Here is a 23,437-nt window from a genome sequence, read left to right as displayed (position 1 = left end):
TGATGTGTTAGCAGTAGTGATCTCTTTTTACGGATCGACCCGGAGTCGCGTTTGTTCCTGTAGGGATCGAGTACGACCCGTGGGTGCAACGAGTCCGAATCGTCGACCCGTAGCGGTTTCGGGACGATCCATGGATTAAAGCGAACTTGTCGAACTCACAGATCCAACTCGAAATCGTTGGAACTAGGACGTCCAACCCGAACTCCAACGATACCGGGTCGGTTACGGATGGCTCCGATCCGGGTAGGTTCGGCAAGATCCGCCCATCACGAGGTAAGAAGTATCACTCTGGGGCTCTGAGCGCCCTTTTCGATTTCAAAAAGGTTGTTCCGCACTCTCCGGCCTCACGAGGCAGGTCTTCGCACTCTTCGACCGCATTGCCCTTCAGTGAGTGCAGAGCTACCGGGAGGTCTCACTTCTCACACGTCTGTGAGCAGTTGCCCAATCGTCCTTACAAAGGGTCACTCAACCCAACACTTATCACATGAGAAGACCCTCGTATGTTTGGTTGCGGCCACCCAACAGTGCTGCACCTGGACCTTCTAAGTATCTGGTTGCTTGGTGTTGTGGAGATACGGTTGTGTCGAAACCGTGCTTAGTACACAGCCTTGTGTACTAGGCTTCACAACCCGACGAGTGACAAATGTCACTCGGTGCGGTGTGTGTGTATGCGGAGTTTTATCTCGCTCTTCTATCGCCAGCGGTCGCCGAAGCAGGATGCGTGAAATATACGCATACGGGGGCATCTATTCAGACTTTAGCCCCAACAGATTGAATTGTAGGAGATGGACTTCTTCAACTATTGCATGACGCAAAGGAGAGCTGACCTTAGAAGGTGGACTTAGGTGACCGTTAGGTAGACGAAGGGCGACGTTAAGTGGATGGTGATCGGATTTCAGAACGACCTCCCAGAAGATGAAGAAATGCCCGGACAAGATCAATTCTACTAAGCAGTAGACAATCGCTCAGCAGATGCTGGTTGGAAAACTTGGTCAGGTTCTATATTGTATGATGACACCTACCTGACGCAGCACAGCAATTCCGGCAGCAGAACAGAGAGTACATTACTGCCCCCCAAAAGGAAGATGAGCTTTGGATTTCAAATCTGTCTCTCAAATTAAGGCCCCACATTAAGGCCCACTTCAAAATAGTGCTGTGCTGTAAGAAGCTGAACGGGACTTACTATTTAACATAACCTGTTGGGGTCTTAAGTACACCATCCGGAAACTTATCAAAAGGTTAGCAAGAGGTTACATGAGAAGGACTTTCAAACCGTAGACTCATACGTGCTCACAAGGAAGGTTCAAAATCGGAAGACGACTTTTGAGACCGGATGCGACTTCCTGGGAGCGTCACTGCAGAGCATCACCCTCGACAAAGACTTAGTGTCAACGTGGTCAACGTTGAATGTTTACGTTTGTTATGCCTCGACGACGACACGCGTAATGGACAAATCCGCCTCTAACTGCCGCAAACCCACACGGGCACGAGCCCACACTATTGACGATGGATTGTTTCCCCCACAGAGCTTCCTGTAACGTTTATATTTTCATCATAAATCAGTCCATTTTATTTTAAATACGCACGTTCTCTGGTTAAAGAATAAAACAAGTGGTGTGTCGTCCGATTTAAGTGGACTTCATTCCAACCGTTGCGACTTGCGTGCTCGGAAGACATAACCTCCCTTTCCGAAACGGTGAAACGATGGACAAAATACAACAATTCTACCTTACGCCTTATGATCTTGGGTCAGTATGCGTTCATATGGAAGGCCGCATCAAGTAGGCTCTATTTAAAAAAAATACAAAAAGGCTACTCGTGTTTAACATCGCTACCTTTACCCTTCCTACTACACCTATATTGGCACCTATTGGTCCGTGTCCATGCCGAGCAGCTTCTTGTACTGCTCCAGCAGCTTTCCTTCCTCGTCGAGCTGCAAATCCAAATGGGAATTCTCGTCCGTCGTCCGTATGTCCTGCGAGAAGCTCTTGAACAGTATGTCAAGCATTTCCTTTTTGCGCTTTTTCTCTTCCCTCTGAGCGCCGTCGTCTTCCTCCGGCGTGGAGCTTTTGGCTGTGCCTTTGCTTGTCGATGGTCTTCCATCGGCCGATGAGCTCGGTGTGTCTGCAGCAGCGGCTGGCTTGCCTGCAGCTTTCGTCCGGTTCCAGTCGGCAATAGCGCACAGCAGTTCCTCACTGTAGCGACCGTTCTGTACGTTCGCTAGGAGATAGTTGGTGGCACGATCGTAATCGTTTGCCATCAGCTTGAGCGCTAGCTTCGCTATTTCCCCATCGAACCCAAGCGTCTCGAGCTGCTGTCTTAGCTCTCTGTCTACCGATACCGTACGCAGCAGCTCCTTCTGCAAACCTGCGCCATTCGTTTCCAGCTCGTTCAGCGCACCGTTGATGTCGTTAGCGCTTTTCTTCAACGCCAGCCCAGCCAACTCCTCCGGATAGCCCATCTCCATCAGCTGATCGACAAGCTCGAGCTTGATGCGCTCGCCGGCCGAGGCATCGTGATCGATCACTTTGTAAAGCTTCCGTTCGCGCACCGATCGCTTTTCGTTCGTTTCGCGCGTCTGGCGCCGGTTGTGAATGAACTCGATGGAAGCTTCCACATCGTTCGAGCAGGCACGCAACGCTATGCGGCTTTCCTTCATCGAGTAGCCGCACTCCATCAGCCGGCTCAGACAGTCGTCATCGATGCGAAGCTTCAGCAGTTCCGTTTCCACCACGCGGAACATGGTGCGGGCGTCGTCCCGTTTGTTCTGGTGGTAAAACAGGACCGCTTTCAGCAGATGGAGCCGCACGAGCAGAATCTTTTCGTTCGACTGTTCGCCGCGGATGGCTGTCACGCGCTGCATATTCTTGCCGTAGCTCTGCTGAAACTTTAGCTCGCACACCTTGAGTCTCTGTTCCGCGTCGGGCAGTTGGTTTAGATTCTGTAATTGGGAAGACAATTTTATAATCACAATGTCCCAGTCTAACTTAAGTGGGATGTGATTACCTTCAAACATAAGTAGCACCAGACAATGTCCAGATTGAGCAGGGCGTAGTTATCGACGACGTCCAGCAGCTGAGAATTGCACGACCGGAAGTCATGGTCCGCTTCCAGCAACAGAAGAAGCGCTTCCTCAAAATTGCCTGTCTTCATGGCGGCTTTGCCTTTCTCGTACAGTGTAAGCGCCATCAGGAGTGATTTTTTCTCGTCTTTGGGAAGATAAATCGCGTTTCCCGATTGGTCCTCAAGCTAGGATTAAATGGTAAAAAATACATATATTAAATAGCTAGAGTTTTTGTAACATTGCTGATTAGATATTTACGCTTAAGAAATTCGAACTATCATTCTCGTTTATCAGCATCTCAGCGTCGGTGCGTATCTTGTGCACACGATCGTACGTGGAACATTCTCGTTTCGCTTCCTCCTCGCTGTGTGCCAGCACTAGCGCCATTACTGTGGAACCGTTCGTCACCTTTTGCTCTTGCAGCGGGTGCAAAGCGCTAATAATTTTTCCCGAACAAACCAGTTTTATCCTAAAAGAAAGGCAGACAAATTCCCTTTTATAACATCTTACTTCGTCCGTACAACCCTTACGCTCCAGCTTACTTGCGTGCATCCAACGAAAGCCGATGACCGATCAGTTCGCACAGATGGCTGCCCTGTTCCGTAATCTTCACCTTCAAATCAAACTCCCGGTTCGAACCGGTCTGTGTTGGCGCTCGGATTCTAACCGTAGCAATGCCCGTCTTCTGGAACTCATCCTTCGCCTGCAGTTTCTCCAGTGCATTGCGTTGCAGCGCTGTTAGCCCCTCGAGGCACAGCTCCGTCGATATGCCAAGCTCGGGACCAAGCTGTACGGCTAGCTTGAGCACTTCCGCCTCATGGCTTTGACGTTCCGGTGTTAAGTATGGCACTTCCCATAGCTTTATGCCACGTTCGTTTAATTTGGCACGCAGCTGAATCAGACGGTTTTCGTGCTGTAACAACTCCATCGCGGAGAATGTATGTGCGCTGACTGACTGACTGGCTGACTAGTGGACGGATAGCTAAGCTGCGACAAGCGATTGGAATTGACTAGTTTCGATAAGGCCACACAGTACTGCGATGTGAACCGAGGAACGCGTTACAGAACACAGGAAGACAGGCCGGATGCTGCACCGGACATGGCAATCCGGTTTGCGGTCGGTTTTACGTTTTCGCTGATTAATCCAAACAAAGAATGAACAGGGGAAAAACAAAACAAAGCGATTGTTGTGTGTTGTGACGTTTTGCGAACATTGAGCGAGGTGTAGATAGGAAAGGTGTGACAAACTCGTACAGTACAGGGTGGTTGTTTCCGAAGTGTGATACTTGTGATATTTTAATTATTTAAGCTACTAAAATGTGAATTAGAGTTCTAAAAAGCCTAAAATCTTTGTAGTTAAGAGAAAAGGAGTTTTTTGAGCAGCTTATTAAGAATCTGGTCTGATTATCTATAGGTTGGTATCATTATAGGTTGGTTAAGAGGGTGATGCGAATCTTCACCGTTTGTTTATCGTTGAGAATCAGATGAAACGTTTATGGTAGAAGTTAATGAAAACCTCTTGAAGATATGGAATCCAAGATTTCATCTGTAAATTGCTAGGTTCGGTTAACTTCAGAGATAAAAACCATCCGTGCAAATTTAATTCGTTTCGCGAAACATCATAAAGAAGAATATTGCATACTTTCAGGCGCATTGCGTTCCTCATGCATAGTGAAGCATGCATTCAGACGATCTATAAACTTGCCAATAAAGTCTTACAAGCCATTTGTCACTCAAAACCACAATTTACGAGATTACGAATCCATATTTCTTTTTCGGATTCTAATATAGAGCAGTGCGGTTCTTACTGCACGACCGGGTATAGCATCCCATCCCGTAGAGGGCGCCTAAAGATATGCAAACGTTAGTTTTGCACAACAAAATACTAATTTACAAGCCGCTTGGCTAAAAGTTCTATAATCAAATGGGAGAAAAATCACACTCTCAATCCAAAATGTGTAACCAAACAAAAGAGCAACTTTAATAAATGCACATTAGAGTTACAAAATAATAATTTTTATTCAAACGGCACAACGGCGACAGTAAATTCCTAGAAGCGATAAAGATTGCCAAAACGTGTGTACCAAAGCACATTTATGCTGAGAAGACCGTTGCTAACTGCATCTTTCACGTGTGCTTCCGGATGGGGCGTGCACTTATCAGCTTGCTTGTCTCATGAATCACTAGTTTTAAAGCGGTGAATTCCAAACCCATCAATACCGCACACACTGTCGAAAGGGGCACCACGAACGTGCGCCCACATGGCGGCTGATGCAGCTGTCTAGTGACAGAAACACTTCTAGAAGCAGTGTTTGCTACCTGTCGGCCCCTGGGGTTCTTTATCGTACCGCCTTATCAGGGTGCCACTGCTAACTTTATCAATTTATCCATATAGCAGATTTCGTACCTTTGACGGTGTTTTTTTTTTTGCAGAAGTTGCTTAAAATCGAAGCAAAAATTTTATCACTGCTAGGTGATAAGGTGCGAGGTGGATAAAGATGGGCTTTGCGTTTTTGCGGAAATTGGGTTCAGGTGTGGCTGGTTAGTTTGTAGCCGACTACCGACGGAATAGTACGGTCTTCTTCAAGGCTGGTTCCGGTGCTAGCACCGCATGCGCCTTTGCGCATAGTACGGTGTGCGTGATCAGGTGATCGAGAGTTCGAGAGAAATAGTTTTTGACAGGATTGAAAGGAAATAACGTCCCATTTTAAAACCCACCCGAAGTGAATCTGGTAGAGGTGGTTGTGTACGGTCAACAGCTTACGTGTTGTGCTACGCTTTATAATCTCATTATCCCGTTGTTCCAAAGTGTGCAGCAGCAATCCTAGATTTTCCCACCAAAGTGTCAAAAGTGTGCAGAACGTGTAGTAGTGTTACGCTTAGTAAAACAAAATGGCCATCCTTACCGCACAATCGACAAGCACGGCGGCGGCCACCACGCTCACCCAACCGGCCGGAACATCCGGTTGGGGCAAGTTTACGCTGCTTCTGTGGAAAAACTTCCTCCTGCACTGGAGAAGCAAAGTTTCCAGCCTGGTCGAGATCTTCATTCCACCCCTGTTCATGCTGCTAATGGTGGGACTGCGCAGTTTGACCGAGATCGAACATGTCCCACACGTTTCCGTGTATCAGCCGCTGGATATCACCAACTTTAGCGCTATCAGGTAAGCGAAGGATTAGGTTAAACGTCAGTGGGTAGTGTTGATGGAACTCATCGTCCATCGCCCAAGTTATCGCAGATATCCAATGTCGCTACAGCCAGTCATTGTGTTCCGTGGGTTTTTTGCTTTATCTAGTTTGCAAAACAAACCCACGGTAGTCTGTATCGGTAAAAAGGGAAGGTACAGTAATTAAAACGAACCCGGCCATAACGTCCCCTAGACCCTGGCTGAACAGTTGGGAAAGCGCGCCGATAGATAAGGCGAAAAGGATCAACTGAGTTTTTATTGTTCCATCCTATCATAAACTCACCTCTATTTTGGGCATATTGAATCATGCACATGCTAAGCGGGTCACTGCATAATATTAGGCAATCTTCTTATACTAGCATTTATCTACTATTACTTCTCTATCGCTATAACTCCATCATTACCTCATTTGTTTCCCTGATCGAGATCCTATAGACTGGACCTATGGTTACCACCTCCAAAGACATATAGGATGTCCAGAATCCTTCGGCTTAGAGTCCATTCCCGAAGGGGGTTCTTGATCGATAGGCAGGACACTTCTTTCTAGTCTACTGTATACTTGTATGCGTCTTTCATTTAGCCCCGAATGTTTCTTTTTTAAATAAAAATGTCACTTTGATCAAGGAATCCTTATGTCTGATCAAGATCAAGAATCCTTAGACTCTGCATATTAGTCTAGTAAGATCAATACTTTGGATTTTGCCCCTAGGAGGCCTTGAGCAGAATTTGAGAGATTCTGTCATGCCCTCAATTTGCTGATCGGATGCGAGGCCTTTGTGCGTTCTGGGGGCCCTTTGCGAAAAGAGTCGTCCAGCGTTCACTGCTTCACCTCTGCTTAAGATGCCTCCAGAAGGTTGTTCCAGAAGGATCACTAAGCATTAACTTGCCTAATATTCTCTAGGACTTTTGATCTTGCCCTACAATCTTTTTTTTTCTTAAATCTACGCATTGTGTCTTAATTTACCTTTGAATCTGTTTGTTCCTTGTCGCGCCCACTGATCATTCATCGTTATTTATCCTTACGAAAAGCAAGTACACGTACGTATATCCAATCCTTGTTCCACAGGAGAAATCTAGTCGTACCGTTCCAAGACACTATCGCCTACTCACCAAATGGCCCCGCACTGCACACCCTAATGGGGCCCGTCGGTGAGTGGATGAATATGGAGGTACAAGGACTACCGAATGGGTCCGCCCTGCAGGACTTTCTGCTCGGCACCAGTGCGTTCGCAGGAGTCGAGTTCGACATACGACTGAACGCGTCCAGTATTCTGCCCCAGCGCTTAAACTATCGGTTGCGATTCCCCGGCGAACAGCGGGCCCAATTCACCGTGGGCCATAGCTGGCAGACCGATCGTCGTTGGGGATCGCGCCCGGACGGAGGAGCACGATTCGCGGAGGACAGCGACGGTGGACCATCACCCGGATACTTCCGTGAAGGATTTCTCACCCTGCAGCACTACATCTTCAAAGCGTTTTTGGAGCAGGTGAAAACTATCGAAGATCCCGTGCCGGATGTGTATCTGCAACGGTTCCCGTATCCACCGTTCCGGGAGGATAGCTTCCCCTCCAGCCTGACCACGTTTCTACCCATCTCGGTGATGTTGGCCTTCATCTACCCTTGCATAAGCATCGTGAAGAACATTCTGTTCGAAAAGGAAAAACAAATCAAAGAAGCGATGAAGATCATGGGCCTCCAGAACTGGGTGCTGTGGAGTTCCTGGTTCGTGAAGTGTTTCGTGTTTACGCAGATATCGGTCATTTTGGTGGTGCTGTTCCTGAAGGTACCCTGGTACTCGACGCCAAACGTGTCCGTACTTACGTACTCCGATTGGGGTTGCATCTGGTTGATCTTCTTCGTGTACGGGATTGCGATCATTACGTTCTCCTTCATGCTGAGCACCCTGTTTTCGAAGGCGAATTCCGGTGGTGCCGTGGCGGCCATCATTTGGTTCCTAGCGTTCGCACCGTACATTATCATGGTGCAGGACTATCGTAACTTGACCGTGTCCCAGAAGCTGGGCTCATCGCTGTTGCTAAACTCCGCTATTGGGTTCGCGATGAGGCTGGTCGGAGTGTACGAGGGCACAACGCAAGGTGTACAGTGGTCGACACTGTTCCATGACAGTGATGTGGACGATATCAACATCGGACAGATGCTGCTGATGTTGCTCGGTGATGCAGCTATCTACATGCTGATTGCGCTGTACATCGAGCAAGTGTTTCCCGGCGACTTTGGACTGGCCCAGCCGTGGTACTTCTTCGTTACGAAGCGATTCTGGTGCGGTGAACGTGTCGCTTCTGATGGTGAGTAGTTTGACCATTATTAACTCACATCAAAACAATTTCTTAATCATCCTCTTCTACCCCTTCCAGAACCTGCAGTTCGCACCGCGCCCAGCAAAACGGACGATATTATCGAGGCGGAACCGAAGGGTCGCATCCCGCGCATACAGATCCGAGAGCTTCGGAAGGTGTACTCCAACAAAAAGATTGCCGTCGAAGGACTTACGTTCAATATGTTTGAAGGGCAAATTACGGCACTGCTAGGGCATAATGGTGCCGGCAAGACCACCACCATGTCGATGCTGACCGGTATGAAGCGTCCCAGCTCGGGAACGGCCATTATCTGGGGACACGATATAAGAACGGAGATGAAATCGGTCCGCATGTCGCTGGGTTACTGTCCCCAGCACAACATCCTGTTCGATGGGTTAACGGTACGCGAGCATCTTTACTTCTACGGACGTCTCAAGGGACTTTCGAAGCTGCAAGCTCAGTACGAGATCGATAAGTACATCAAGGCACTCGAACTTCTCGACAAGGCGGACGTACGCTCGTCTAGCCTGTCCGGGGGTATGAAGCGTAAGCTTTGCGTCGGTATTGCTCTCTGTGCCGGTTCGCGGGTGGTTCTCTGTGATGAGCCTACCTCCGGTATGGATCCGGCAGCGCGCCGTGCTCTGTGGGATTTGCTGATCGCGGAGAAAACGCGCCGCACCATGATTCTATCGACGCACTTCATGGACGAAGCGGACATGCTAGGCGATCGTATTGCGATCATGGCGGACGGGAAGCTGAAGGCGGTTGGATCATCGTTTTTCCTGAAGAAAAAGTATGGCGTTGGCTATCGGTTGATCTGTGTGAAGAGATCGGAGTGTGATGTCGAACGGGTTACGGACGTGCTGCGCAAACACATACCCTCCATACAGGTGGAGTCGAACGTTGGTTCGGAGCTGTCCTATCTGCTGCAGGAGGAACACTCGCGCGGCTTCCAAACGTTGCTGGAAGATTTGGAAAAGCAAGGCGAGGAGTTGAAGATTTGTGACTTTGGCATTTCGCTGACCACGCTCGAGGAGGTGTTCATGAAGGTGGGTTCCGACTCGACCGGAGTGTCGCAGGTCGGGGAGGAAGCCAGTTTGCACAGCTTGCATTCGTACAGTACCGGCACGGACCTGGAGTCACGCACCACGATCGACGATTACGAGCTGCTGGAAGGATCGCGACTGTTCTTCTACCAGCTTTGGGCACTGTTTCTCAAGAAGATCTACCAGACCTATCGGAACTGGTTCTTGCTGGTGGTGCAAGTGCTGATTCCGGTACTGTTCGTAGCGGTAACGATCGCCGTGGTCCGGAACTGGGGAGGATCGGGAAATATGCCACCTCGCGCGATAGGATTGCGCTTCTACAACCCATCCGTGACGCTTATACAGATGGAGCCGGAAGATCAGATTGGTTCGCTTCAGCAAAGGTAAATGGAATGACTTCGGCAGTAGTCTAATAGAATAGACTAATAAAAGAATATATTCTTTTGCCCCCCGCCTTATCTGTCAGAATTCTGGACAACTACGTGCGACTCTTCCGCAGTAAGCCGAGCCTACCGCTGCGCCGCGAAGAGTGGATGGAGGAAACATTTTTACAGTTTGCCAACACGAACCTAATGCTGGTAAATCGTCAGTTTATTGTTGGCGCTGGCATCCTGAACAATAATCTGACCGCTTGGTTCAACAACGAAGCCCTACACTCGCCACCAGCCGCGTTACAGATGATGCACAATGCACTGCTCACGACGTTTACCGAATCGCCGGGATTCAACATTTCCCTCACGAACTTCCCGCTGCCGTACACCGATGAGACGAGGGTAAGAGGGTCAACTGTCACTGAGGGAGCGTTGAAGATATTTGGGATAATGCGAATCTCTGTTGCAGCTCCAACTGATGCGCACGTTCAACAATTTAGGCTTCCAGCTGGCCTACTACACCGGTTTTGCGATGTCCTTTGTGGTGGGATTCTACGTCATTTTCTACATTCGTGAGCGTGTCACGAAAGCTAAGCTGCTGCAACTCGTAAGCGGTGTTAACCGACTGACCTACTGGTTCACCGGCTTCATCTGGGACTATCTGACGTACGCGTTCGTGTGTATCTTCATCATCATCACCGTGGCCATCTTCCAGGAGCCCGGGTTTAGCACCGGTGGTGAAGTGTTCCGCCTGTACTCTGTCTTTCTGTTCGTAGGAGTCCCGGCCCTACCACTGACGTACATCGTTACGCTCTACTACAACGTAGCACCGGCAGCATTTATCAGAATCAGCGTGGCGTACATCGTCACCGGTACGGCGTTGTTCATCTTCGTCTATCTGCTCGGTACGGACATGTTCGAGCTGGAGGAACTGTCCGAGGTGCTGTCGAACGTGTTCCTAATCTTTCCGCACTTTGCCCTGTGCGATGCGATCGTCAATCTGAGCCACATGTCCGTTACGATCGATACTTGCGAGGCAGTGCGACCGCCCGGCGTGACACCGCTTCCAATCTGTGAGGAAGGTCTGTACTACTACCAGTGGGAACGTCCCGGCATTGGACGCCATCTGTTCTACTGTCTCACGATGACCGTTGTGTACTTCGTGATACTGTTTGTGCTCGACTTTAAGGTGTTAAAGCTGATCGTGCAGAAGGTGCGCGAGTGGTACCATCGCAAACACTACAAAACGAACACGGGCTCAGGTGCGGCTGAGATCGATTCGGACGTGAGAAGGGAGAATGAACGGATAGCCGCCATGTCGGTTGAGGAACGATCGCGCACCAACCTGGTAGCGCACGAGATGACAAAGTACTACAATCGATTCCTTGCCGTAAATCAGCTGAGTGTGGGCATTAACAGGTGAGACATTCTGAGACATATTCTCTTAAGATAACTTCTTCAAAGCCAGATTTTTCTTTCGCCTTAGTTCCGAATGCTTTGGGCTGCTTGGTGCGAACGGTGCCGGCAAAACAACCACCTTCAAGATGCTGTCCGGCGACGAAACGATCTCGTTCGGCGATGCCTGGATCAAGGGTCACAGCTTGAAGAGCGAGTTGAAGAAGGTTCACCAGCACATCGGCTACTGTCCCCAGTTCGACGCACTGATCGAGGATCTTACCGGGCGCGAAACGTTGAAGCTGTTCTCGCTGTTGCGTGGTGTACCGCGGCTTAACATCCCGATCGTCAGTATGTACCTTGCGCGTGAGTTCGGCTTCGAGAAGCATCTGGACAAACAGGTTAAGGCGTACAGTGGGGGCAATAAGCGTAAGCTAAGTACCGCCCTGGCCATGCTGGGCAATCCGTCGGTGGTGTACCTGGACGAGCCGACGTCCGGGATGGATCCGGGTGCGAAGCGTAACCTTTGGAACGGTGTCTGCCGGGTGCGGGATAGTGGCAAAACGATCGTACTTACCTCGCACAGTATGGAGGAGTGTGAGGCACTCTGCACCCGGCTGGCCATCATGGTGAACGGGGAGTTCAAGTGTATCGGGTCGACGCAACACTTGAAAAACAAGTTCTCGCAGGGCTTCGTGCTGACGATCAAGGCAAAGCGGGTGGACGGTGGGGGAAAGGGGAAGGAGAGCGACACGCTCGATCTGCAGAACATTAAGGATCACATCGTCACACAGTTCCCGGATTCGCATCTCAAGTAAGAACTCAATTAAGTACGTTTCAATTGGCTGGGATTCTACTTAACTCTTGCTGTGATATTTTGCTCACCCAGGGAGGAATACCAGGACCTGCTGACGTACTACATCCGCTCGAATAGTATGAAATGGTCGCAGATATTCGGTGTGATGGAACGGGCGAAGCAGCAGCTAAACATCGAAGATTACTCGATCGGACAGACGAGCCTGGAGCAGGTGTTCTTAGCTTTTACCAAGTACCAAAGAGAGGAGTAGCAGTGGCAAAGCAGACTAGGAGGATCAACCGAAGGCAGTAAGGCGATAGATTAAGCAAATCCTATTTTAAGAGTATGTCCTTTGTTTTGTCATCAGCTTTGGTGAACCGATAAAGTTAAAGAAGAAAAGAAAAATATAACAACGATCAATTTTACGATAATTTTCTTCTTTTGTTGATTTGTGTGTTTTGTGTGTTTAAATCTACGGCTGTAAGATAGAGGATAGAGGTCATGTCTACTATGTGTTCCTTCTAGGAGATACTAGACGTGTTCTGCACTTCTGGCTGTCCGAAACGTACCAGGAACCGCCAGCTGTTCTGCTATACGTTGTCCTATAGTCCTGCTATACGTTGGCTAAGTGTGTGATTAGAGGGAGTGCTTGCTGTCTAAAACCCTACGCGCAACTACGCTATAGCTCATTCTCATTCGGTGCGTTCAACGGTTACCCCGAGCAGGATCATCTCCTCCTGGGGGGTTCATAATAGCGATCGCGTTTCACTCCGTTTCATCAGAATACTTCGGCAAACGCTGGCCAGCTTATGCAATGCATTTCATATGAAACTTCCCACCTCCAACGGAGCGTTATCTCCGTATTCCGAAGGTTTACTAAAACGTCACAACATCGATAGCTACCACCGCTACTGCCGCTAGAGCTAGTAGCAGCGGTGAGTGTTAGATTATTACCAAGGCAAACACGAAATATGATGACGTGATATACAGCGTTACAATCGTTTACAACTTCTGGGACCGGTCGGACGGGTACTATCCAACCAACAATATTTACAGACATCAATGCGGTTTAACATCAATACTCGTTGTAGAAACGGATGATGGAGGGACACGTGCCAATAAACATGTAAACGTTTCGTTTTAGTTTGGCAACAGCTACACCTATTACAAATGGATACAAAATGGGAGACAAAGTTACTCTTATACACATCTCGCTAGTAAAGATCAAAATCAAGGTACTGGATTAGAGCAATTGTACAGTTTGACAGGAAGGGGGAGAACGGGAGACCAATGTTGCTCTCTGTGATGTGATGTGCGAGACAGCGTTTTATAACACGCTTTCGTTGTTTTCTTCTTCCATCGCGTGATAGTACGGTACACTTAGCTTTGCGTCGTAGTACTACTACTATTCGCGACGAATAAGGTCGCATCCATCGCCGGCCTAACATAAACACACGCGCACACCCATGTACATACATACATATATTTGGCACATACATCCGGACACGAAAATTTTGACGTAGCAGACGCTACTATTACTACTACTGATGCTACTGCCACTACTGCTACTACTACTACTACTAAGTGCTAATAGTAGCACATCCAAGAAACTGGAGATAAGATCCGCCAGAGAGTTTTAAAATCGTGCGAAAGTATAGTAAGATGCAGATCGGCAGACGACGCGGTACACTGTACTGTATCTGCACAAACAAGAGCAGTTTGTTTAAGTTTCTAATGCACACGCTTCTTCTAACACGGCTTCATCTAAACGTAACACGTTCTGTGAGTGTAATAGTAGTAACATATAAGTAACAGAGTTTTTGCTTTGCTTTTGCACACAACGTATCGCACCTTCGTAGCTTTATAGTAAGTATGTCCATGGGTAGATAAGTAGATAAAATGGGAGTTTTTCTCTTCTAGATTCCTCGGTCTCTTACGTCATACAACATTAGGTCTATAACTGCTCCAAGTCATTTTAAAACAGCGGTGTATGCGCAGTGAGCGTTTGTGCGTGTTGTTGGTGAGTACGGAGTACAGTTCTAGCGCCTAGACGTCTAATAGATAATACAAATCTTAAACGCTAATCTTGCTACTACACATTAAACGTCTTAATACAATGGTATATCGTTTGCTGCTACATTTATATATATGTACAATTAGTCAGGGTCTGGTTAGGGAGGTTTTAACGAAAGGTACTAGGTACAGCTGCTGATGTTGCTGCAGAAATTGTTGATTCGATCGTGATGAAGTTGGGTTGCAGTCCTTATCGCACACTACCCAGAAACTAAATACTCTTGCAATACATTCTTTGAGGGCGTGTATGCAATAGTTGGACGCTATGAATTTCAAAAAAAAAGGTCTGATCTTTCACCCTGCTTTGTCGTAAGATCGTATCCACGCTTACCGCAACTGGAAGGTCCTTTGGAAAGATTAGTACTTTCAAGGTATGAAAATACTTCTTTAGCGTTGTTCTAAAAAAAAGGAAGTAAGGTAAGGTAGTTGGTAAAAATAAACAGCAACACCTTCGAGCGTTGAGCGTAAGGGTCTTAAATGTAACATAAAATTAAGAATGCTGAAGGAGCAAAAAAATGAAAGGTAAAATAAAAGTTTGCCACAAATTCTTACACTCGATAAGAAAGCAACTTTCAAACACAATATCACAGATTGTCAGATTTGTAACGTAGGACGGTACATATGGAGGACGATCTACAAACAGGGTGTTGCTGAAAGATCAGACGAGAGAGAAAGAGAGACGCAAGAGTTTGGGTGGTGAAATTAGAAAGCTCGGGCACAGTGTTTACTACACCCATCCTTAGCCTATCGTCAATCCTCGGTGTAACCACCGACAAGGATAATCCCTACATCTCCGGCTCACGGCTCTCATCTGTACAGAAACACGCACGCACACGCGCACTAAATTACACTCAACACACTTCTATAGCAGCTTCCCGTCGGATTAGGATTAGCGCCAGTGGTAGACATGGATATATTACGTAATACTTAAAGCTGGACTTGCGAAGCCTGCTGGTGTGGACTTTGGTAAAGGTTTGCCCGCTGTCCCGCCCGTGTTCCCGTGTTGGCGTGAAGCCCCACCGTGGAAGACAAGGGCTTTCGAGGGGCTGGTTTTGTGGGCAGGGTAGTGTTTTTTTGGGAGGGATGGTGTGGGGGACGACAACGACGAGAAGCTGGCTTATCTCTGATGGTGCTGGTTCAGCTGTCGGGCGTTCATCACCTTGTAGACTTCCTGGGCCGAAACTTCCTTGTAGAAGTTTTCGCTCGGACTTTTCGAGTTGCCCCGGGCCGTCGCGACCGGGTGTGATGTTCCTGTCGTCTGCTGTGATTGCTGCTGCTGCTGCTGGAAGCCTGTCGCCGAACGCCATCGGTTGTTGTTCGTTCCGGAAGTGTTATCAGCGGGTTCGTTGTTGGCGCTTCCCGTTGTCGATGGCTGCAGTGAGCTGTCACGTACGAGGGGCATCCGGGACCAGAAGCGTAACAGCATCGGTTTGTTGCCTGTCTGGTCTACCTCCCAACCGGATGGGAGCCACCAGAAGGCAGGCCGCTGTGTCGTGCTGTCCGGTGTCTTCTTCGGGAAGATATCCGGCAGACGATTGCTGCTAACTGGCGTTAGACGGTTCGTGGACGTACCGGGAAATCGTACGCCGTTCGCCTGTTGCTGCTGCTGCTGGTAGTTATTGCTCGCAGCCACAGATAGCTGTTCTTCATCGCGCGACGGGAACCGAATGCGCGTGCTGGATGAGCTCACGCCGAGCTGCTGCTCCTGTTGCTGCTGGTGACGTCGTTTTTCTGCTACGATTTCGTTTATTTTACGCAGCTGGTCGAGATAGTTGTTATTGTTGCTGCCAGCCGGAGTGGATGCGAGTGGCTGAACCTGCAAGATACTGCTCGTGGTGGTGGTCTCAGGTGATTCGCTGGAGGACACACTCGCTGCAGTTGTCGATACGAACGTTGCAGCAGGGAGATGATGATACACGAAACGATTACTAGCTTCGTTCGCTTCCCGAAGCGCATGCTGAGCCTCGTGACGATCCACTTCCTCGCTATTCTTCTTATCCTCCGGAGAGTCTTGCCGGACGTTCAGAACCGTTGGTGGCTGGGTGGATCTCTCCACATTGATCGCTTGCGTGGTTGTTTCCGGTGTAGCGCGCGTTGTTCGATCCTGTTGGATGAGATGGCTAGCAGGTAGCAGATGTGCTGATCCTCTGAATCCCAAATCCCAACTGCCCTTGATCGGTGTAATGATCTGCACGGAAGGCTTCGTAGGTATCGGCATGAGAGGACGTACAGGCGGTGGAACGGTGGTGGTTGTGGTGCTCACTGCCACAGATTCTGGAACTTTGTTTACAACCGTGGGTTCATCGCTAGGAAGCGTTTCCGCCGTCGGAAGTGTGTCCAGGTCCATCTCAGATATGTCCGTAGTGGATGCATCTAGCGGAGCTAGCGAACTGCGATTACTATCCATCAGCAGTAGTTCCTCTTCCAACTCCAGTTTCATCCCCTCCATATCCGACTCATCCTGCTCGGTAGTACTCGCCGCACCAGTACTACTAACGTCCGTAGTAATCGTTGCGTCCTCCTCCTCTTTCGTCGTGGTGGTCGGTACGTCCTGCGTGGAGAGCACGGTGCTCACTACCGCATCACCACCATCCGTACCAGCTGTATCAGCAGCACGATCAGTCGTTGTACCGGTGCTGCTAGCGAGCTCAGTGTACGTAGACTCCGCTGTGCTGCTACCGTCGGCCACTGGTACATCAGTTGTAGTGGATGAAACAAAAATGCTTTGCACCACCGTACTATTGTTTGCTTCCAGCTCGACCTGACCGACCAGCGTTCCGTTGGGGAGGGTTTCGAACGCGAGAAAGGAGATGTCGGTGTGCGTACTTTCGGCGTTACTTTGGTCCACCTGGGCCGGCTCGGAGGATGTGCTGGAGGTGGACGTGGCAAGAAAGGGCTTCTCGGAGGATGGTTTTTCCGGGTCGCTTACCGACACGGTCGTTATCTTTGCCTTGTCCTGATCAACGGTGGTGATGTCCACCATCGCGCTGTCGTAAAAGCTCGGGCCAGGGATATCCTTGTACGTTAGCTGGGTTGTCTGCGAAACTTGGGCCTTGGGTGGTTGCGGTGGTTCCGGTGGTAAATCAATACTGAGCGGAAGATTCACGTGGAACGGTCCCGTCGAATCGTAATCGTAGTCGTAGTCATCTTCTCCCGTACCACCATTGCTACCACCGTCACCGTGCTGCGAGAACAGACTCTGCAGCTTCGTCACCAGTATGTCGGCCGTGTTGATGCTCACAACCTGGATACACTTGCCATTGTAGTCCACCTTGTAGTCCGGTGGACAGGCGGACGTGTTGTAGCTGTTGAGGAACGGTGTGATAAAGATCGATTTGGGAGTGATTTTTTTCGACTTCCCGCCGAGCGGCATCGGTGCCCGGCTGTCCTCCGATAGCCACGCAGCTTCCCACGTCAGATGGTCCGGATTGTTGTCCAGCGGTTTGGAGGTGATGGGCAGGGCGTCCGTCGTTACCAGCACTGCTAGCAGCAGGCACCAGCAGCATAACGCCATCGTCGTCCTGGTCGGCGGTGCCATCGTTTTGTGTATCATCGAAACCGTTAAGGTCGTCGTTTTCGTTCGATTCCGCGGGATGCTGGTGGTTGTTATAGCTGACTCACGTTTCCCACCGGAACAGTGGCCACTAGTGCATGGTTTGATTGGGCAATCTGTGACGGAGAAAGGAGATGGGGAAAAAAAACCGCCATGAATATCGTGCCATGAACAGTAAATCTAATGGAATGGAGAAGCCTTCCGGGGAGCGAGGATTTATTTCGATGCAGTTTTTTGCAATTTGAGTCACCCTCTAGGCTAATATTTCTGTTAGGAGAACCTGTGAAAGTGCAACACATGTATCGGGTCAGTTTTTATGGCCAAACGAATGAAACAAAAAAAATGTTTCACAATGAGAGGGATCATTCAAAGCATGTTTCAAAGTATTTAAAATACAAAAAGTTTAAAGCACTATGAATTTTTGTAAATTTTTATACAAATACTTTAACTTTATCATTATATTATTTGCTCCTTTCGATATAGGTTTGTCTATATTTTATACTTTTTAAATTTATTATTTTATGTTCGGTCTTTTGATGTGTAAGAGGTGTTTTTGTCATTTTTTTCTATAGAAAACAAAACAGTCCTAGCCTAGGTTAATCTGTATCAAGCTTGTCTCATAGTGCACAGCGACCATAAGTCACCGGATGGAGTCGTTAAGGTAGACGATTGACCACTCCACGGTCCGGTTTATGTGTACGAACCGTTGTTGTTCAACCATTCTCTGCACTCATCGTAAAGCCAATCGACCCGTAACAAAGTCAACTGATCGGGAACGCAACAGCCACCCAGTATTTCCAATCGAACGAACCCATCATAGCTAGAAGGTAAAAAAGCCAAAAAATTTGAACCTTCAGGCATTTTAGCAAATACCCGGCATGGCGGTATAACCGTCCAAAAAAGCCATAAAAAATTTGCGCACGAGTTGCACCCATCACACGTTAGAAAGCCGCTCTCCAAAACCCAACCACTACTCCTCTGCGCACGTTTGTTTCTAGCGCTAGAGATCCGGATTGTTTGCGGTGCTTTATCGTACCAACATGCATAATGATTAGAGTGAAAGGGGCCGCTTCGTGTCGATTTCTAAACCACGCAGCATTACTATTGTAAGCATGTCTTGGAGGTTACGTCTGGAGTTTCTGGAGGCTTCAACAAAGGTACTGTGTAAGTGTTAAAATAGATTAACGATAATTTACCCATGGTGGTCTGACATGTGCTCCATAACCTCAAAGTACTAGATCTTTACTACCTGTCACATAAGACATCACATACATCGATCAACCAGACGATCGAGAAGCGATCACTCACTGCGCACCCTCGCTACCCTGCTGACATGTGTGAAGTTGCTTGGACCGGATGAGGATGAGATCTGCCGGATTTATACACCTATGTGGTGCTCGGTGATAGATAACCTGCTCTTCGCTCACGAACTCCGGTTTGATGTGCGGATCTTCCCGCATCGCGAAACAAAAAAAAAAACAGAGACGAGGAAGAGATCGTGCCACATTTCTGGGTCACAAAAGTGTAAGTTTTTCTTACGTCTTACGTTCGATTTCATTTGCAGGAACAACTGTGCTGCCTGGGGAAGTTTAAGGTAAGAAGACACTGGTGAGCCATTGAAAGGTTAGGATGAGCCTGTCGACCGGAGACAGACAAGGTGAATAGATTGGTCCGTGCTGTACTACTCCGCCAGGCTAGTTTTTCTTTTTGCCATGGGCGACTTTGGTCGATAGCATCAGTATGGGGCCGTTTTTATCTTTCCTCCCCACCGTTGAAGTAGCTGGAAGGGAAAAACATTCTTCCTCCATGTGGTCAAGATGAACCGCACGCACCGCACGTTAGAGTCTTGACGAGTTGGTAAAACCTACCGCCGGACCGGGTTTGCTCTTTTGCAGATTTTGGACAGGTTTAGCAATAAATCATCGATCTTCACTTTCAAAGTGCTGGTGGCAGGGTTTCGCTTTCTTCTGCCGCGAGCATCGCGCTTTTGCCCGTTCGCTGTTTAGCCGAGATTTGTTCTGTAGAAAGTTGCCGAGAGGAAAATTGATATCCAACGGCGGGGAAAGTGTTCCCCAAAATGGAGTGAGCCTTCAGCTATGTTGTGTTTATGTTATACTTGCAAGCTTTAGCTGTTTTAATCGCAGGCCCGGCATATATTTCGCCAATATGTCAGCCAAAGTTTTTGAGCGCTTCAAATCACACCAACCCAACATTGGCGAGAATAAATCAAATCCTACAGATGTGAAGTGTCCGGATGGCGCATATGCTGCTATATATTGAAACACGACGCTTCGCAAACCTGGATCTCGAGTAGCCGTTCGAGATGATGACCACCAGATGGCCAAAAAACGATCGGCAGACACACACACGGCGTAGCAGAACATTTATCTGTATGAATGTTTATGCATGCGAAAAACACCAAGCGATGAAAGGGTAATCCCCATTGATCTTTTTGGCATATGGTTTTGAAGTGGTTTGAAACGTTTCCTTCAGCTCAGTATTTTGAGTGGCCAGGACGATGATGCGCTGTGTTTGGCGCTGTGCAAAATATAATCCAGGGTCGGCACATAAAATAGTTTATCTCCTTTTGCTTACCCGTGGACATGGGCGACGTCTTTCGAATCGGCGGCTGCCTGTCTGATGCCCTGATGCCAATTGGCTATGGAGAAATTAACTACTGTCATCGAGAGCGTGCGTTATTAACATTTTATTTTACTTTGTTTGTGTGTGTGTGTTTCAGTGAAAAACTCAACAACAGGCTGGTAGTGCCAGTTGGCAATTAACCCCAAGTAGCAGCTTTATGACGCAGTTAAGCGAGAGCTGACCACACACAAAACGCGTCTAATGATGTTTGCAGACGCATCGGCAGTTGTTAATTTGATCGGCTGTGCCAGGGACGTTGTCTAAACGATCGTCAACAGATCCCCAAGAACTGGGAAGTCGGAGGGTCGATGGGTGAAGTGTGTAGAGCGATGAAAAACTGCCAACTTGAACGGTAGAGCGTCTTATCGGCGATAATCGTGTGTGCGTTTCATTCGGTTTGAAGGCTAGCAGCTAATAGTTTGTGACAGAGTAGGGAAATGAGAGACTAGCAATCATTTCTTGCTGTGTACATATCGCAGGTACCTGTATGATGAATTGTTTGACATATTTGCATATAGATTTGATTTTCTAGACGATGTTGCGTAAGAGGATACTCTTCAAGGCGGTAGCATTCGAGCAACAGCTTTAAAGCTAGAATGGGACACTAATGTGCTGGTGGACACTAATCATATTAAGTTACATTCACCATCAGTTCCCCAATTACTTTGAATTTCTCTAGAATTCTTAAAAAATCTAGATCTTCAGTGTCTGTTGTTCAAGATTAATATGGGATAGAGTCTTCAGCGACGGCTGCATTACCACAAATAGGTGCATAAAAGGCGATACAGCTTTAACCCATTTTGGCGCATCACAACACATCACGGGTTCGGATTGAAGATGACTTTTGATCGGAACCATCTGGCTTTCTGAACTTCGCAATAAATCAACATCTTTCGCACGCGTACACGCTTCAAAGTACAAAGACAGCCACCACCCCCCGATCGATCGTCGCTCATGGCGAATCTTGGCACACGGGATCTTGGACTTTCTTGGCAGCATTCTGAGCCAACAAAAAAAAAAAAAAACTCTGATCGTCCGTTCCATCTGTGAGGTGGTAGAAAAAGTTGATTCAATAAAATAAATTTTAAACGAGGTCATACATACGATTTCCATTAGCGCGCGGTGGCGGGAATCGATACTGGCCCCTTCTCATGAGATACATTTTTATCTCTATCTAGTTCTTCGCTTCTTTGGGGGTTGGCATTATCAGCCATTGGCGGGTGGTTTGGAATCTTAAGAGACCGCTCGATTGATGGAGTTAAATAACAAACATGCGGTCGTCACCTTTAAAGCAGTGTTTACAGCTTGTTTTTAAAGATTAGAGCTTAAAGGTCAACAGCACGTGATATAGTTTGATGTATATACCATATTAAAGCAATTACTAGGTTTTTTTGACAACGTTTGGAATTTACGATTCAATAACCTAATAATCCTTGGAAAATAGTCTGTTAAAGCATATTTCTGCAACATGCCCGGACTGAGTTCAAACCTAGACTATATCGTGACTCAAAAGAGTTGTCTTGGGATAGCATAACCCTAGTGACCTACTTACGGACATGGTATATCAATAAAGTCAGTAAAAATTAGCCAAAATAGAAATATTTTATTTTTGGCCAATATCTCGGTTTCTTCGTCCAATTTGGACAACTTTTTCGCTCGTTTTCACACACACACACACACACACACACACACACACCACGTCACTTATTTCGCAAAAGGTCGTGGCTCTTTCTGTTTGAATCGTTCAGTCACGCGGGAGCAACAAATTTAACAGTCGCGATCGCTACCTCACAGCAGCAGATCGCGTGACCAGAGTTTTTATTCTCTTATTTTGACTGCAATTTTATTCAATTTAACCATCGAATGCAACAACCAGCCCACGACTGTGCCCAAACAAACGTCTGCACATCGTGTCGGCGAGATTGTATAATTTTTGTGACAACTTTAAATTGTTTGTTTTGTGCGCCAGAAATTGTTGGAAACGGAATGGAATTACTTTGACAGTTTCCCCCATGAAACGAGCTGTCAGCGGGCAACTGCAAAATACCACATGTGTGTCACAATCGGCCCCCATCATCGCTTCGAAAGTGGTGGGGGTTTTTTTTTTTAAAAGGTTAGCCCAAGAAAACGGAATTCTTTAATCATTCCGAATCGGTCTGTCCCATCGCAGCGCGGGGATAAGGGACTGGGCTTTTATTTTCCATTTTCGACTTTTGGCAGGATGAATTTCTTTTCATCTTACTTCTAAGATAAGAGAGTGCCGGCCTTGTTGCTCCGCTAGAAGCGACAGGGGGATGTTTTTTGGGGGGCTGACACAGTGAGAGCTCAGGATCTCCGGGTGGTCGATGTAAGTGTGTGTGTGTGTGAGTGTGCATCCACAGAGTGATCGTTGCGAAAGAGAAAGTTTACCAGAAACTTGACCTTGGTTTTGTGTAAGGGCCGCCTTTGTCGATGTTGAAGTCGTGATACAAAAAATGGTGACCCAAGCCATCAGAGTGTAGAAATTCGGTTTAAAGAACTGTTTGGTGAAGATGTCGTCAAATCATCCTCCTAATCAAATCCTACGCTATGATTCATAGGATGAGTCCATTTGAATGTCGCCAACCGTTACAAGATAAACAAACACACGGCTGATGGAGTAAAGCCAAGCTATCATCGTCACCTTCCCCAAGCTCCCATATTTAATGTTTCACCAGGGATTGTTTTACTACGTGACTATTGCGCTTTAAAGACAGCTCCAGATGGTTTAAGCTTAATCTTTTCAGCATCATAAAATCTGCTCGCTCATAAATCCGCCTGGACGTGATAAACGTGCCAGCAGTTTAGAGACTTGCTTGCTCTAGAACGCTCACCACGCTTCAGATAATGTCCTCCGCTTCCGAATGATAGTTGTTTTCTAGTTCACTGACACAACATTCATGAAGCATGGTCACGTTTTGCACAATTTATGCATGCTTACACAAACACACCAATATCCTCATTTAACGAA

At 47.7% G+C, this 23,437-nt stretch overlaps 3 protein-coding genes across 15 annotated transcripts in view; 1 reads left to right on the top strand and 2 right to left on the bottom strand.

The window, feature by feature from the left end:
- Positions 1–1,540: 1,540 nt before the first annotated feature.
- Positions 1,541–4,270, bottom strand: LOC118508062 (NEDD8 ultimate buster 1-like). Its single transcript, XM_036047517.1, has 4 exons — positions 3,607–4,270; positions 3,323–3,533; positions 3,007–3,249; positions 1,541–2,941 (listed from the first exon to the last, which is right to left on the bottom strand). Exons 1-4 carry the CDS (start codon positions 3,990–3,992, stop codon positions 1,868–1,870), a joined length of 1,914 nt encoding a protein of 637 aa, XP_035903410.1. The 5' UTR covers positions 3,993–4,270; the 3' UTR covers positions 1,541–1,867.
- An 808-nt stretch (positions 4,271–5,078) lies between these two features.
- Positions 5,079–13,620, top strand: LOC118505785 (ATP-binding cassette sub-family A member 3-like). The gene is made up of 7 exons (XM_036042095.1): positions 5,079–6,228; positions 7,319–8,559; positions 8,629–10,000; positions 10,084–10,390; positions 10,458–11,407; positions 11,475–12,197; positions 12,273–13,620. The coding sequence occupies exons 1-7, from the start codon at positions 5,957–5,959 to the stop codon at positions 12,448–12,450; spliced, it is 5,043 nt and encodes a 1,680-aa protein (XP_035897988.1). The 5' UTR covers positions 5,079–5,956; the 3' UTR covers positions 12,451–13,620.
- A 28-nt stretch (positions 13,621–13,648) lies between these two features.
- LOC118505787 (mucin-17) overlaps positions 13,649–23,437 on the bottom strand; it is an 87,701-nt gene continuing 77,912 nt past the window's right edge. For all 13 annotated transcript variants that reach the window (XM_036042096.1, XM_036042107.1, XM_036042097.1 and 10 more), the window contains one exon: positions 13,649–17,921. In XM_036042096.1, the coding sequence (XP_035897989.1) occupies positions 15,370–17,921 (2,552 nt within the window). In that variant the 3' untranslated portion in view covers positions 13,649–15,369. The remainder of the gene's footprint in view (positions 17,922–23,437) is intronic.

Source organism: Anopheles stephensi, chromosome 2, assembly GCF_013141755.1.
Source record: "Anopheles stephensi strain Indian chromosome 2, UCI_ANSTEP_V1.0, whole genome shotgun sequence".
Taxonomy (NCBI): Eukaryota; Metazoa; Arthropoda; class Insecta; order Diptera; family Culicidae; genus Anopheles; species Anopheles stephensi.
Note: the sequence above shows the minus strand (reverse complement) of the source record. Positions and strands in the feature narration are given on the sequence as shown.